The sequence below is a fragment of the Patella vulgata genome, chromosome 6, assembly GCF_932274485.2.
Source record: "Patella vulgata chromosome 6, xgPatVulg1.2, whole genome shotgun sequence".
Classification (NCBI taxonomy): Eukaryota; Metazoa; Mollusca; class Gastropoda; family Patellidae; genus Patella; species Patella vulgata.
The window spans coordinates 15,029,321-15,047,606 of NC_065884.2; the positions used below are offsets into that span (position 1 = coordinate 15,029,321).

The 18,286-nt window shown below is 35.3% G+C and overlaps 2 protein-coding genes across 2 annotated transcripts; one reads left to right on the forward strand and one right to left on the reverse strand.

The window, feature by feature from the left end:
* Positions 1-1,297: 1,297 nt before the first annotated feature.
* LOC126823859 (uncharacterized) lies at positions 1,298-7,461 on the forward strand. Its single transcript, XM_050552910.2, has 5 exons — positions 1,298-1,714; positions 2,833-3,430; positions 4,906-5,078; positions 5,633-5,847; positions 7,161-7,461. Exons 1-5 carry the CDS (start codon positions 1,514-1,516, stop codon positions 7,339-7,341), a joined length of 1,368 nt encoding a protein of 455 aa, XP_050408867.1. The 5' UTR covers positions 1,298-1,513; the 3' UTR covers positions 7,342-7,461.
* Positions 7,462-10,665: 3,204 nt separating this feature from the next.
* Positions 10,666-15,344, reverse strand: LOC126823862 (uncharacterized). Its single transcript, XM_050552916.2, has 5 exons — positions 15,206-15,344; positions 13,619-14,327; positions 13,007-13,185; positions 12,077-12,294; positions 10,666-11,364 (listed from the first exon to the last, which is right to left on the reverse strand). Exons 1-5 carry the CDS (start codon positions 15,296-15,298, stop codon positions 11,181-11,183), a joined length of 1,383 nt encoding a protein of 460 aa, XP_050408873.1. The 5' UTR covers positions 15,299-15,344; the 3' UTR covers positions 10,666-11,180.
* Positions 15,345-18,286: the final 2,942 nt, after the last annotated feature.

The window sequence follows — 18,286 nt, forward strand, 5'->3', positions numbered from 1 at the left end:
AATCCCTATAAATATAGTACAATTAGTGTTATGTGTAAAACATATGAAGATAGCGTTGTGAAATAAATAGAACACGGAGTACACATTGAATGCCCGTTGTCAATGGTGCAGGACGGAGGGCCTGAAAAGGACAGCTGTCTAGTAGTTCGGATGGGAAGAAATACCGAGGTCTCGTGTACAAATTGGCGTGCACGTAAAAAATCCCTTGGCAGTTGGAATTCGATATAAGAGTAGGTCGTGATTATAATTTACAAAATAGAATTAATAGACTTGAATATTTGTTGACTTAAATTTTATTTTCTACAAGTAATATTAGCTGTATATTGTCTTAAACTTTATATTTATTTTTTGGACCTTGTGGGGTTTAAGTAATATATTATATTTAATATAACAAGGCAAGGTGCCTAGAATCCAGCAGATTTTTTTGTTTTTACATTGTCATTCAAAAAATGATTATAACATATATATATATATATATATATATCAGTCTGGCAAGGACCCGCCTCTAGTTGTTCGTATGTGACGAGAGAGAGAGAGAGAGAGAGAGAGAGAGAGAGAGAGAGAGAAATTGGGCTTAACGTCCACTTGACACAAACTAGGTCATTTCGGAACTAACATATGGTTTAATTTTATTTCAATAATTCGCTTGCGCGTAGGGATCTTTAGCAGTGGGAGGAAACCGGAGGACCCGGAGAAAACCCACGAGGTTGGACAGGCGACCCTTCTCCTTGTCACGTACAACCGGGGATTCGAAACCACGCCAGTTGACTCAATGACAGGCTTTATGATACAGCGCGCACGTGCTAACCATTAAGACCCCCCCCCCCCCACCCCCCGCCACCGTATGTGACGAAAATTCAAATATAGTATAACCAAGGAAGTAAATTTATCCTTATTGTTTTTATCGGGGTAATTCTGTTTTATCGATATTCATCAAGATATAACCCCCCATTGTCTAATGAATAATACTTGTATGTGTTGTATCAGATGCTTTTTGTTACTAAACAAAACAAAAATTAATATTTCGCATTCACCAAACATAAGAATCGCATAATTTTTAAGAAATGTATATTTGATAAAGTCCACCGTAAAGTTAATGCGTATTGATATTGGTGGAAAAAGTCAATTGTTATAATTCAAACACCTAATATGCAACAGGTGTGAGTTTAAATTCCAATGAATTCCTATTTGATCGATATGTATTATGATCAAGTATACTGTCTACCACATACAAATATTGACAACTTTGAACTGTTATAAAAAAAATTGGAAAGGAATACGATAAGTTTCAATTAAGACCGGGCTTCGGTTATTTCCCTTTATAAAGTTAATGGAGTCGTTTCGTTTTCTATGAGTTCATTTATTAAAGTGCAAATCGTTATACAAAAATGTTAAAATATGATTAATACATTTTAAACAAGAAAGGATTCTGAACAATGTGCTAATGTATGTATTTAATTTTCTTATGGATATCCAGATCTGGTTTTGGAACGCCCAACGCTAATGTTGAACTATGAGAAGTGTGAGAACTATTTTCTCTATTGGGCTGTTTTGCGTGGCTGTTGTTATATATTTGCAGTTTAAGTATACGTCGCTTTCTATTAGGATTTATCGAGAGGAAAATGAGGAGGCGATCAGAGCACAATTTAGAAATATGAGAATGAATTCAGATAAAATTAATGAACGGGTTCCAAAGAAGTCAGAGGATTTTGAGGTGAAGTTTATAGTTTTCTTAGGACATTTGATCAGCTAAAAAAACAAAAAGAATTGGAAAAACAAAAATGAAACGAAATATGGTTTTACGTGCTACTGTTCTCAATAAAGTGTTATAAAATATTACTATAGGCGTTTCATAAAAGACAATAATAAATCACTTGACTAAATTATATAGCATGGCAATATATAACATTTGGTTAATTCCCAGGGATCTATGTCATCACGTGTATTTCCCACAAATTTAAACACAAGCCATGACGAAACACCGATGTCCCTTTGCACATATTAGCGTGCTCGTAAAAGAACCCTGAACAGTTGGAATTTGATATAAGAGTAGGCATTGGCGCCCCCGTTCCGGGCAAGATAAAAGTCGGGCGTTAAATCCCATTTCATTAAACAAATTATTCAAATCGATCAATTCTATTTTAAGTTATGAGCATTCAATGCTTTACAAACCGACGTCTTTATATAATTATGTTTCAAATCTATCAAATCTACTTTAAAGACCCATTATGTAAGATTTAGATAAAGAGCTGGCCATTCTTGTTATAATAGTTTAAAAATAAATTAATATATTGAAAATTTCGGTCAAATTACTTTAATCTAAGCGAAGTAATGACTGTTTGAAGTTTTAACAATAATACGATAATAAACAAAGTCTCAATTAGTCGTTTTACATTCAATTAGTAAATGGCGATTGTGTTTTAAAATCACGACTATCCGATGATCTAGGGAGTTTATAATGGGTTTGTCATGTGAGAGTGAGAGACACGCACACCCACACACACCCACACACATACATAAATACATACACACACACGCCCACACAAACACAAACTATGTAACTTCGGGACTAACATATATGACCCGTTGGAGTGAAGGGTCTTTCGCAGTTGGAGGAAACCAGAGGACTCGGAGAAAACCCACGAATAGAACCAAATCGAACGTTTCCCGTTGTCAGTTTTAAATGGCACAGCTTTGGCTGTAGGAATCATGTCATTTTGTAGACGTTACAAAATACTGGTCCCCCCCCCCCACAAAGCTTTCAATATTAGAGTTCAAAGCAGGCCCTTTTCGTAATATGTAGATGAATTTACATTTTTCGTCTTGTTTCAGACAAATAAATTGGTTTATCAGAGTCCAGCGCCTAGGCTCATTCCAATTCAAGTAGATGATCTCCGTTTGTTTGTTTATTCTGCTGTAATACACAAACGAACTACAACCTCACAGACATTGGATGTTCGAATTCAAGCCTTGAACGGAGAACCTAACCAGCCAACATTTCAGTGTTGCTTTCATTTAGCTGATAAAACTATATCAAATGTTAATGCTTCTATTGTATTTGGTTTTCCATATGGAGTATTCAAAAGTTCCATTTACAAATGTCTTCTGCCATATCCCGGAAAGGAAATCTTATCTGTCAGTATCCAAAAGACCTGTGAAAATACCACCGCTATGGGACTACAGCTATATAAACCTGAACGACCGGAAGGTCTACTTTCAGTTTGTGTTCATGCAGTATATGGATATATAGACCCAATGATAGTTATACAATGGATGGAGATACTGTGGCTTCAAGGCATACGTAGTGTATATATTTATCCTTTAATGTCAATTAACAACATAGACAGACGAACTTTAGAAGTTTTTAAATTTTACGAAAAACGTGGTTTGGTCCGACTCATTCCATATGAGTTGGCCGTGTTCGAACCAGGTAAATCAAAAGAAAGATTAATGTTTGAAAATGTCGATTAGTTGTGCTCAGGTAATGAATATTTCACACGTGTGATAAACGAACAACTAATGGGGTATTCGACCAAATATTGGCTTAAATCCGCTATGAGCTGTCAATGTAGACATTTATCATGGGGAAGTAATTTTTTGTGCAACACATGGAAGACTATTATTTGTGAATTTGTCTAAAACAGTTTTCATCCTTATTTGGTCAAATACGATAAACGTGACTCACGATTCTAGATGTGCGCTATATAATCGAGGATATGGATATGATATAGGGTATCTTTGTATCACCCAAAATCATAACCAATAGAAAACACATGTACATTCTCAGATATGGAATATTTAGCGTTGAGCAAATTATTCTGTCAGATTTTCATGGCGTAAGTCCCGAAATTACCTCGGGTGAACAGAGCGTACCCGGGATTATCTGGCATGGGTTCCCATTGGCAGGGAATACTGACTAGTCGTTCAGATGGGACAGAAAAACAGGTCTCTTGTACACACTGGTGTGCACATAAAAGGACCATTGACAATTGAAATTCGACATAGCACGCCCGCTTTATGCAGTCAATAACGACTTTAAACCCCATTTCATTAACGCATCTCATTAACGCCACTAGGGACGTCGGGTTAAACGAGAATGTCGTCTGATGACTTGGATAGGTGGTTTGGTATCCTCTCATTGCTTCCCTAGTCCACAGAAAAAACGAGGTTCCGTGTACATATCCGGTGAGAACGTAAAAGAACCCTTGACATTTAGAAACAAGAGTAGACAATAGCCGCCGTTGTCCGGGCAAAATTTTCGCTCATAAAATACTGCAAGACGTATTTCCGTCTTCAGTAGTCCAATTGGTGCAGAAAAGTTGGATATCTAACCCAATATTTCATTGATTCTGCCAAATGACGCTATGTATTTGAAATACAAAACAACCCCAGACACGCCCTTGCGGAACACCGAATTCTCCTTCTGGTGTACATAGTAAAAATCACTAGATAGTAAATGTAATCCAGATCTCTGCTCTGCTGGAATCATATGAATATGATCTCACGTACAATTCCTATTGGCATTAATCGAATGTAATAAAAAGATATAACCACGGTATCATTACATCGACCGAAACAGTCCTTTGAGCCTGTGAATTTTAATTCACTTGTTCCAAAACATTCGTCCACCAAATTACGCAATTTATGTCCCTTTTACTAATACTTGATGATTTTTAGAATTCAAAAACGTAACCATCGTTTCAGTAGATCAGGCTTTAATTCATTAGCCATTTCATTAATTTATTAATTAGCGAACGATTAAAATAAAATAAATGCCGATCGATGAAAAAATAAATTGTTAGAGTTGACGCCAATGGAAACTTTTATTATATTATACTTTTAATACTGCTTTATCTTTTATTAGAGAAATTCATTAATTTAAAATATTATAATTTTCATAATTAGAAATGATGTATGAGAGGTTTAAATCTAGAGATGGTCAGATGTATTCCGATGAAATTTTACCCATTTATGACTGTATGATGAGGTCATCAGATTACACATTCACAGCTGTACTGGACTTTGATGAAATTATAGTTCCCAAAAAGGGACCACTGGATTTAATACCAATGCTGAATGTGAGTTAATGTTTTGATTCTTAAATTAAAATTTTGAACGGCGCCTAAATTGTTCTTATTATGGATCGTATTGGTTTCTGCCCCCCCCCCCCCACCTCCCGCACCTAAGGAGGCAAGAAATGCTTTACTCGCCTTTCATTTTCATTTTAATCTATTTCACTATCTATTCCATTGTGTAACATAACTCTCAAAGTAAATATATATTTAAAAATATTAACACATATTTAAAGTTTATTCCGTCATTTTAGCGTAAAAAAAATCCCTTGCAAATTATAATTATTGTGAAATAGGAATATCAGTCCAAAGATATTTTGAATTGAAATTCCATTCACTATGTTCTTGTCATGTTATAAGCCCGCCGCCATTTTGTTGTCCGCGAACATTGATTGATGAGCCCGTTTTAGATCGAATTGAATCCAAGCCGGCAGATTGCTTAGCGTTGGTACATTTTAACATGGGGTAAGCTGTGAGAAATTTGATGTTTTTTTCTGAATTTGGAAAAAGTTGAACGAAGAATTTTGTGCTTTATGTGGTAACATTTCCTATATTTACAGCATGAGTATCAACATGATGAGCACGCAGCTGCCTTTGTTTTCAGGATAGAAAATTTTATATTAAATTGGACTAAAAGTAATGAAACGAACCTTCACTTTATGCAGTATGTAAAGAGAACACTGGCGCTACAAGATCAATCTAAGATAGTCTACGTCCAGGGAAGATATAAAACTGTTAATATGCACACAACAGAAGCTCTAAGAGGATTTGGGGTGTAAGTACAAATGTTTATACAAATTAAATTGTTAACCTGGGCTCAGTGATTAAGGAGCTGAATCACTAAAGGGTCCGGGGTTCGATCCCGTGTTCACATTGGCGTGCACGTAAAAGAACCCTTGGAATTCGATATAAGAGTAGGGCGTGGTGCCGCTGTCCGGGCAAAATTTCCCCCATAGCACACTGTCTTCATTAGCCCAGTCGCATGAGAACAGTAGGACATTCTAGCCCATTTTATTTCATTTTGCACATGACACTGTGCAAATTGTGAAATAGAAAGTGGTTTGATTGAATATATCTTGAAATTGTTATTGTAAGGCTGCAGTATTATTTAGAGATTAATTATTTCAAATTTGCACACCTCTACGCTTTACCTGTATGTGTAACATTTGGGCACTGTGTCTTGCATATTCTTCAATGTGTTAACTTGTCGCGTTTTACTAGTGATGTGAATAAAAAGTTTTTTTCCACCTGTTCTTCGTTGAATACCCATTTTCATTGTCCCTTTCGGGTAGTTGGGTGGTCGAATGGTTAATGCGTGTGTGTTTTATCATAAGGTCTGTCATTGAGTACCCATTTTCATTGTCCCTTTCGAGTAGTTGGGTGGCCGAATGGTTAATGCGTGTGTGTTTGATCATAAGGTCTGTCATTGAGTGGGGATCACGTGGCTAAGTGGGTAAGACGCTGGCTCGCTAGCCTGGAGGTCGGGTGTTCGATCCCTGCATTGGCCGAGAAAGTTAATCGAGATTTTCCAGCGTGGTTCCCCTTTGTCAGTGATGCAGGACGGAGGGCCTGACAAGGACAGCTGTCTAGTCCTTCGGATGAGACGAAAAACCGAGGTCTCGTGTATATATTGGAATGCACGTAAAAGATCCCCTGGCAGTTGGAATTCGATATAAGAGTAGGCGATAGTGCCGCTGCCCGGGCAAAATTTCCCTCATAGCACACTGTATGGCGTATGCCCGTCTTCATTAGCCCAGTTTAGGAGCAGAACAGTAGGACGTTAAACCCCATTTCATTTCATTTTATTTCATTTTATTTCATTTCTGTCATTGAGTGAAGTGCTTGTACGTGACAAGTTTAGTATCGCCTGTCCAACATCGAGGGTTTTCTCCGGTTTCCTCCCGCTGCTTAAGACCCCTACGCGCTAGCGAATTATTGAAATAAAATTGAACCATGAGTTAGTCCTGAAATGACTTAGTTTTTATCGAGTGGACGTTAAACCCCATTTCACCCTCCTTCCCTCTCTCCTTGAACCCTTTCTAGTGTTATAGATTAATAAGATTCTACTAATCGTTGGTTAATTTTCAGAGTGTTCCTCCCTTCAAAGAAAGCAGCGGTTCATCACTACACAGCGTGTAGACCTGCATGGCGTCAGTCATCATGCCTATCTGAAACAAACCGGCACCAAGATCGGGCCATGATGGCCATCGAAACACTTTTACTTGAACGACTGAAGACGGTACCCGACGAGTTAAGGTTTGGCAAATAGCAAGCAACAGGAAATATTTTGTATTTTTCTGGCATATATATCTGAATAAATTTAAACGATCTTGTATCATTTATTTTCATTTGATGTATGGTTGCAATCTAATTAAAATACAGATCCATATTTTATTTCGTTTTTTTCTACTTTCAATGGCCTATACTACATGAAGATCTGTCCAGCTGTAGTGGGGGGAGGTGGGCGTCAGGGGTCATACGAGCGGCTTTTGACCCTATTACGTAAGACATTTGATTAACCAATCAGCGTTGATATTTCTAGTAGGATACACACAGTTCCGTGCATCGCACGCCAAGAACTTGCTACAACAGACCGTTTCATTGGCTAATCCATCACATTAACCAGAACGCAGGTTGATATTTATATTTAAATTTATAAACCACCTAACCCCTGATTACCTGTATGATAATCTAAACAAAAAACAAAGTAACTACTCATTAAGAAATGACAAAACCTACCATACTATTTTTTGTAAAACAAATCTATTTTATAATTCTTTCTTTCCTTCAACTACACGACTTTGAACAATCTAGATCTCTCTATTATAGAAGACCAAATGGGACAATATTCATGATTCTTGTTTCTACATTCCAGTTTGAACATTTTAGACACCAACGCAACATTCTAAACTAATGATTCTTGTTTCTACATTCTTATGTCAACATTTCATGCACAAAATCAACATTTTAAACAAAAAATTGACTTTATGTTTCATTTTCGGCGTTAAATATTAAATATTAAAATTAAAAAATTTCCTAATTTTTTACACGACAAAGAAATCAATTTTTTGGTTTCTGAAAGTATCTAAAAAAAAATCTGGAATTTGAACTCTTATGAAAATATTTTCTACGTTTCAAAAAGTCTTGAAGTTAAAATCTTGAAATGAAAATGTCCAGAAAAATATAATGAATTATTAACATTATTACACCAGAGGGCGTTAGCGTATGTGTAAAACTTTGATACAGACTATAGATTAGAAATCAAAAGTAGATTTTTCCACTCGAAACACGCGTAGGTCTAATTTGCAAACACTATCCTATAGTTATAGTTAATATGAAAAAGTAAACAAATAACAGTGAATAGATTCCAATTAAAACACAGCATTATCATCCATTTTTGCCATATTCGAAACACGTGTAGGTCTAATTAAGTAATTTGTAAACATATGAAAAAGTAAACAAATAACAGCGAATATGTAAGAAAGGCCTTTGTCCTAATTTTTCAAGCTGTTTAAATTATAAAAGTTATTTGTATTGTTATTATATCTCGAGCTTAATTTCTGTTTCATGCAACTAATTACGTGTACTGTAAACACAACAGGGGCACACTTCCACTCGTGGAAAAGTCTACTTTTGATTTCTAATCTATAGTCTGTATCAAAGTTGTACACATACGCTAACGCCCTCTGGTGTAATAATGTTGATAAATTCATGATATTTTTCTGGACATTTTCATTTCAAGATTTTAACTTCAAGACTTTTTGAAACGTAGAAAATATTTTCATAAGAGTTCAAATTCCAGAATTTTTTTTTGATACTTTCAGAAACCAATGAGTTGATTTCTTTGTCGTGTAAAATTAAGAAATTATTTTTTAATTTTAATATTTAATGATATATAAAAGTTACCGATAAAACGCCGAAAATGAAACATAAAGTCAATTTTTTGTTTAAAATGTTGATTTTGTGCATAAAATGTTGACATAAGAATGTAGAAACAAGAATCATTAGTTTAGAATGTTGCGTTCATGTCTAAAATGTTCAAACTGGAATGTAGAAACAAGAATCATGAATATTGTCCCATTTGGTCTTCCATACTCTATACGTAATTCAGATACGTTATTCATTTTTAAACAAAAACTCTCAAAACATGATCACTTGTTACCTTCTTATTACAATATTGGAAAAAGAAAAGTCCAAATCATCCATTCAAGACTTCGTTTATCAAACAATGATCTAAATGGACATGCATTTTTAAGACACATAACCGACTCTCCAACCTGCCGATGTGGACACAATTTTGAAGATCCTTATCACTTATCATAAAAACATTACCAAAGAATACACCAACACAAAATTTCTATTGTATGGCTCTACGGATATTTCAGTTGAACCAATATTTACTGAGGTGCAACACTTTTTAGAATTAAGTAATAGATTTTAAGTACTGTAATCGTCATTTATTATTACCATCACTAGATTCTGTTTACATATTTGTACACTTTCAGGCCTTAAACCACATTTAGTCATTATGTATATCAAATAACCTTTTTATTTAAAAAAATATATTATTGTATACTTTCAGAATTTTAATAATCAATAACACAATATGAATAGTTTCGACTATATGCATGTATTTAAGTAAACTAATTGTAATTATATTGTTTTGTTAAAGGGAGAGCGGTGATATAGGCATAGCCTGTTCCGCAATCCTATTCTTATTGAATAAAATATAGTTAACAAAAAAAATAACAACTAGTGTAGTAAGTATAATTAAACTAAATTTTGTACTATAAAAACGAAACAAAATAGGATCTGTGTTTTAATCAGATTGCGTATGGTTGTAGAAGCAAACAAATGAGTAAATGTTTATTGTTTTATGATATGCACCGTATTTTAAATTTAGCAGATTGTGTTTAAATGCGTTTGATGTTTTTATAACTGAAATACTTATGTGATTATCACGGATCTTTTCATAAATTTCTGCCACACTATGTACAAAAAAAACCCATGACACTGTGCTCTGAAAGGAGGCAGATATGAAGGTGACATGTCGAATTTCTGGCTCAAAAGCGTATGAGGTTAACTCTCTTATCTTTCTGACACAGAATCATCAATATTCGCTAAATCCCATTAGAAAATGTATATTCAACCCCCTTTCTTCGATACTACCCACAAAAGTCAACACAAATCGCCGAGCAATAAAAAAAAGGGGGTGGGGGTGGTATAAATATCTTTGGCACTAGGAATCAATGGTGTCCTGTGTCTTTAGAGGGCGACATCTCCAGTCAATGCAATTGTTTTCAATACCTTATTTATTATACATTTAGTTTCAACAATGTGTAGCTTAAAGTGTAAGTTGTAATATACCAATTTTTCACCCTCATTTCATTTTCAGGAAGCCTATGGGCACGTCACTTGCCATAACTGTCCTTGGAAATTGTGAATCTATTTACAAAATGCCCCCTTGGATATGGAGCGCTATACATTATTTAACATATTTACTTTAACTCGAATCTAGACTGTTACATCTATATAATCTTCTAAGTTACCTATTCAATCGACGTTTGGTTTATATAACTAATCAGTAAGGAAAGATAACTCATTTATTTTATTGAAAACGTCTATACCAATGAAACATTATAAAAAAATGACAATAAGCTGTGAACAAGCCAATACTATGGAATACATTATATTTATGATCAAGTCATGTTATAGATGTATGCTGGTATTGTTAATCCTTCAAGTACTTTTAAACACACTTTATTTGTTCACCAAAAAGTTCGTTTTCCGAATTTGTAATTCTATTATAAATGAGACATTCCATTTTATCTTTTCTAGTATCTTTAAGCACGATTAACATAATATTCATTTCAACGTGGCTTTGCCAGATAACGAATAAATACCCAAAACTGCTATGAGAAATTAAACACCCCTGTGCTCCAAGAGAAATGTGCCCCACCCCTCCCCACACCACCCACATAACAAATGTCCCTGAGGAAAATAAAGCAGTGGCGATTTTCTAGGGACTGGAGTTCTGTTCATTAGGATTATTTAGTAGTCTACCAAATCCATAACAAACAATTCCACGTACACCCCTTTATTGCAAATTTAAACTTCTGGGTTACGAATATCTTCCGGTACGTTTTTCATCCTCTCAGTCAGCAAGCTTTCTATCTGTAGTAAAGATTTGTCTTCAAAGCGGCTTAGTTGAACTAAACAAAACTCTCTTGACCATCGATATCGACATGACGTATAGTGATGAATTGTTGCGGTAGATACTGGAACCATGATTCTGAAACAAATGCAGATACAAAACTTTACGATTTTTATTTAGATTACCCGATTTGTGCGTGAGTAACCACTGTATTCTCTTACCTTACCGATAATTCATCTTCTGTGGACGGGGGGGGGGGGGGGGGGGGGGGTTGGATGGTTGTACTTGACAAGGAATAGGGTCACCTGTCCAACCTCGAGGGTTTTCTCCGGGTCCTCCCACTGCTAAAGACCCCTATGCGCAAGCGAATTATTGAAATAAAATTAAAAACCATGTGTTAGTCCCGAAATGACATAATTTGTGTCGAGTGGACGTTAAACCCCATCTATCTCTCTCTCTTCTGTGGACAGAGGTTAATACCACAACACTAATAGTTGGCATTACTTTTATTTAGCTCTTGCATAGTTTATAACACAAATAATGAAACAACTTTAGCCATCAACGATGAACACATAGAGATAATGTACAACATGTTATTTGATTTGTACCCACGCAGGTTCGCCAGCCTAACAGCTGTCAAGACAAAATTGTTGGCCAATGAATATAAGAGTTTGAAGACATATGCAAAGACATTGTCTTAAACTGTCTTTTAAACAATATGAGTCTGAATATTTATTGTTGCTGGTCGATCAGTAGAAATATAAGCTTTACGGGTGGAATAGAAGACTCGTGTTCGTGGGGCCATATTCGCACAAAATAAGATGCCAAACAATAACGGAGTGTATATTACCTTTTGAAACCTTTAGCTGGTAGTGAATTGTGCATAGTAAAATCTGCTGTACGACCTTTTACATAGACCGCCTTTGGTCTATCATACATTGCACGGCTTCTGTTAATGTACTTCATTAGGACTAAATCAGAACCAGGATTTGTTTCTCCCCAGTTCTTAACGAAATTTTCCACATGAAACGTAAAGTATGCAGCAAATGGATTCTGTCGAAGAAGATGCTGAAAAATATATTTTTAATTCTTAAACGTGGGCCGTGTTGGGTGTTGTTAGAATATGTCTTGTCCCATGCGTGAATCCAGGGCTGTTGTAAGGGAACCAATTCAGAAGAGCGTGGGAAATTTGTTTTCTACTATGACCCAAAGATAACCAAAAACTCACCATGGGCACATACAGTTACCTAAGGATAACGTTTTGATGGGTCACTCTTAATACAAAGTACAACAAAATATGTTGGCTATATGAACTCCTTCAGTATGATTCAGGAAAGGTGTTCTAGAACGTTAACATGAACTATCTTCGTTGACTACTTATATCGTGAGACATAAGAATTAAAACATAACCCAAAGGCAAGCTGAGTCACTAGTCCAGTGATACAAATGAAAAGAATTGGGTTGACGCATTCAATACCATGACATACGAATAAAAATGTATAGATGTGATGGGTTTGATAATGGTAAAGTGTAAAATATGCAATACCTTGTGAAGAAAAGCGAATGGAAATAACTTGGGGTTTTATGGGAGGGAGGGGGCAGCCAGTGGTCCCAATATTTATTATGTTGTATGCTAGTGTCATATAAATCTATCTGCCATACTAATTGCATTTGTGAGGGTGGAGAATGACCAGGATATGGCCCACTGTTGCCCACCCATGTTTAATCCGACCCTGTCTCTTTGAGGATAAAATTAAATATGGCGCATATTAAAACTTACATTTAACGTGGGAAGTAGTTGCAAAGGTTGTTCAGGGTTAACAATTATTTCATCAAAGTCCATTACCATTGTATATTTGTAATTTGAGGCCCTGGATTGACAATCATATATTGGAACAAACTCATCTGAAAACATCTGGTAAGTACGATGGTTGGCCTTAAATCGTCGGAATCCGAGATCTAAAATGAAAATAAAAACCACATATATTAGCTTTTACAATTTTGATATGCTTTGATGTAAATACAATTTTTAAGTCCACGAGAAGAATTCACAGATCGATTTTAGTTGGGAAGAATTTAATTAACAGGGAATATTAACATCATAAACAAATATTGATCAATATACGAGTCCCCCCAAAAAATTGATTTTGCCAAAACTTTTCCCTATACAGCAAGCTCATACGGAATAAGTCATACCATACCACGTGCTTCGTAAAATCTACTGTTTCGTCAAAACACACATATTAACTTTTACAATTTTGATATGCTTTGATGTAAATACGATTTTTAAGCCCACGAGAGGAATTCACAGGGCGATTTTAGTTGGGAAGACTTAAATTAAAGGGGAATATTAACATCATAAACAAATATTGATCAATAGACGAGTCCAAACCTTTTCCCAATACAGCAAGTTCATACGGAATAAGTCGTACCAAACCACGGGCTTCGTAAAATTTAAAAACTTTCATCGTTCTCTCATCTACATGATCAATTGTTTTTAGAGGATACACGAAAATACGCCGAACACCTTGTAGCCACATTATTTCCATCCACTCAGCTATTAATTCAGGGTCAACATATCCATAAACAGCGTGAACACATATTGCAATATCCCCCTTAGGAACCTCAGAAGGCAGAACTTGAAGTCGCTCTTCATTGTCAGATGCTGCACAATTTATTTTGAAACTAACAAACTCAATGTTTAGATCTGTTACGTTACTGCGACAGCTGTAAACTGCACTCTGGAATTGCCCTTGTTGAAAAAGACGAAATAATTGGGCCGCTGTAGATGCTATGAGATTTCCATTCCCAGCTCGTAGGCAACATTGAAATACAGGGTCGTCGTATTGATGCTTTATGGCTTGAATTCTGACGTCTAAAATATTATCTTCGGTTGATTTAGAGTTTTGTAAAACGGCTGAATATACAAAGACGCGTAGTCGCTCAATGCGAATCGGTTTAAGTTCAATGTAAGTATGGTTTAAATAATCATCTGTTGTAAGCTCTCGTAACACAGCTTTCTTATCATCTGTGCGAGTATTGAAAGATCTTCCCAGTACCGGCCTTACTTTTATTTTATGGATATCCACATGATTTAGCAGCTAAAACATAAAACAATATTAATGCGAATAAGCAACAGGCTGACCCGCAGATCCATTCACTTGTATAAGTGTGACTTGTCCGCAGCTTTATCTTGTCGGTTTTGCATTGCGTATAGTGCGGTTACACTGCACTTATTAATATTAGCTTAAATTAAATGTTTCTAATATACAATGAGAAAAAGTGTTATAACTCTACCTATTCTAGTTTAATCCAAGGTGGATCAACACTTATGACGCTGGCCCAGCAACCAGGGGATACCCTGTTTATTCCCGTCTGTTGGCCGAGTAAATGCCTTTGGATTTTCCAGATTGGTCTACCCTTGTCAGTGGCGCGGGGAAGCTGAAAAGGACCAGCCGCTTGGGGCAAACAACTGAGGTCTACCCGTCTTAATTTTTTACAAACGCTGTTTCTTAGCATACCAGACAAAGTGATATCGGATTTGATCATTAATGCCAATCTCTTCGTCGAGGTTTACCCTAGCCATCTACCTTTATAGGAACGGCACATGATGATAATTAATGGGATTTGAGTTGGAATATTAGTAGTTTTTTGTGGGTTTGGATAGATTTGTATGGATTTGGGTAAATTTTGCTGCTGGTGGTAGTCAGCGTATTCTTGCGCGAGAAGGCAAATGTTTTCAAATGAGAGAAGTCGAGCTTATTAAACGACCGTAATAGGCTTCCATTATCAAGAGGTAGATAACTATGCCAGGTAATAGAATCAACTTTCACGAAACATTGATAATATATTTAAGGGGGACAGTTAGCCTATCGATAATCGATATTATAGCAATACAAAGATAACTTTAAAAGGTACTATAAAAACGTTTTAAAAACGTTCCGCCTGACACAAGCTTATTAAATAACGTTTATCTTACCTGTATAAAAGTATATGCAAATTTAAAAGTCCCAACAATTACAATGAATATAACAAGAAATATAACACAGAATATCATACGTTTCAATCGCATTGCAGAAAATAACGAAAGTTTATGTGAATATCTAACCACATGTGTCGAAAACGTGGTGAATATTAATATTTTAATCAATATATTAACTTGATCTTGATGATAGCATATCAATAATATATTTACTAACAATTGAGGTGGGTTATATATTATTGCTTTCTTCCTGATAAAAGCAGGATTTAAGCTAGGGTTTTCTCCCGGGAATCACGGGCCCCTTTTCACTGTTCGGGACCCCGCGATTTCATATTCACCTAGTTTTTCTCGCATACAAGTGCGTCACTCATTGAGTTTCTCATTTTCTCCAATTTTTGGCATCCCACAAATGTCCAACGGCAGCCATATGTCCAGGTAGCTGGGTTTTGTTCTAAGTTCTTGGAAGTCGTTTTCCCGGAAACTGCACATAGGACAGTGGGATACGCCAGCAAAATCAGAGTATTATACAATATTAACAGGCAGAACTATAACCCGTAATGTCCGGTTTGTAAACACGGAGTGAATCGTACTGGGTAGACGGAATCACCATCTTCTATCTTGATGGACTTTTCACGCACCATTTGTTCTTTCACAGACATTTAACGTCTTCTCCCAGGCAGCAGTTTCCTAGAAAACTTGCAAAAGTCAGTCGTAAATGATATTTTGTTTAACCTAGGTTGGAGATAGTGGTGCGATTAAATACGTTTTACCGCCTCCGTTTCTTTAATTCAAGGCGCAATCGTGCCTTGCCTTTCGAGATACAGTATCTATTGGTGGTATTAGAGACCATTCATACATACAAGTCTGGCCTGGTTAGGTCAATATATGCCTCTCCGACAAGACTCAATTATTGGTTGACGGTCGTTGTTGTTCTTAGTGTTTAATATCGCAGACAAATCTTATTTTTTGCGCAGGGGTCTTTCCTGCGGCAGAAAACCGGATTAAACCCACGAGGTCGAAAAGGCGCCCATATCTCCAAGCCACATACGCTCACACCGGCCAGCTAGAGGTCGAAGGGGTGTTTTTAAACTATGGCAGTATATTAGACTCAAAATTCCAACTTCTATTCATGTAATTTCTAACTTCTATTCATGTAATTTCTAAATTAAGACAATGTATATTCCAACTTCTTTTTTTGTTCAGTGTAAATTTTATTTCTGTTTCATCTTATTTCTATTATTAAGACGAAAAATGTCTACTTTGTTGTCGCTTTACATGTTAAGCATGAAAGTCAAACAATTTTAGGATTTTGATACTTCTACTTAGCAACTATTATTATGACGTCGTTTGGTGTCGCCAACTTCAACACAAGTTAGTTGTCTCTATTTAACAACACAAACTTGTGTTGAAACAACACAAACTTGTGTTAAATGTTGAAACAACACAAAACTTGTGTTAAAATTTATAAAACAACACAAAACTTGTGTTAAAATTTATAAAACAGCACAAACTTGTGTGAAAATCTACACATAAATTTCTAAAACTTGTGTTGGAATTTCTAAAACTTGTGTTGGAATTTCTAAAACTTGTGTTGAAATTTCTGAAACTTCTTTTAAAATTTATGAAACTTGTGTTGTTTCATACAAACTTGTGTATAACCACCAACAAAACTTGTGTTCTATTTAACCAAATAATTCTTCCGTTTACCAATTGATCGAGATGTATGATTATATATGTAGAGCCATTGACAATGGACATGAAGTCAAATAAATCTTCTTTGATATAAGTAAAGCGTTTGATCGTGTTTGGCACGAGGGCCTATTGCATAAACTAAACTCAGTAGGTATTAGAAATAATACATTAAAATTAATACTTTGATACTTCTACTTAGCAACTATTATTATGACGTCGTTTGGTGTCGCCAACTTCAACACAAGTTAGTTGTCTCTATTTAACAACACAAACTTGTGTTGAAACAACACAAACTTGTGTTAAATGTTGAAACAACACAAAACTTGTGTTAAAATTTATAAAACAACACAAAACTTGTGTTAAAATTTATAAAACAGCACAAACTTGTGTGAAAATCTACACATAAATTTCTAAAAACTTGTGTTGGAATTTCTGAAACTTCTTTTAAAATTTATGAAACTTGTGTTGTTTCATACAAACTTGTGTATAACCACCAACAAAACTTGTGTTCTATTTAACCAAATAATTCTTTCGTTTACCAATTGATCGAGATGTATGATTATATATGTAGAGCCATTGACAATGGACATGAAGTCAAATAAATCTTCTTTGATATAAGTAAAGCGTTTGATCGTGTTTGGCACGAGGGCCTATTGCATAAACTAAACTCAGTAGGTATTAGAAATAATACATTAAAATTAATCAATAATTATTTATTGAATCGAAAATAGAAGGTGCTAATTGGTGGTCAGAGTTCCTCTTTTCGTAATATTGCTTCTGGGGTACCCCAGGGTTCCATTTTAGGTCCGTTACTATTTCTTATTTACATAAACGATATTGTAAATGACATTGAATCTAATACACGCTTGTTTGCTGACGACACTTCTCTTTTTTTAATAATAAATAACCCTAAAGATGCACAAGACATTTTAAATAGAGATATTGAAAAAATATTTCAATGGTCAATTAAATGGAAAGTTGATTTTAACCCATCAAAAACTGTAAGTTTAACTTTTTCAAGAAAATTATCGCCCTCAATCTTTAAATTATCGCTAAACAACTCAGATATAAACGATGAAGTAAGTCATAAACATTTGGGCCTTCTTTTCAGTAAGTCGTGTAAGTGGGATGTGCATGTAGATTACCTTACGTCCAAAATAAGCAAACTGATAAATTATCTGCGAAGTTTCAAATACCGTCTAAAACGAAAAAAAGCTAGAAACTATATATAAGTCATTCATTCTTCCAATTTGCGATTATGCAGTTTGTGTATGGAATAATTGTTCTAAAGATAAATCTACGCAACTTGAAAAACTTCAACTCGACGCATTGCGGTCTTCATCGTGGTACCTCTCATAATATACTCTATACGGAAACTGGAATCTG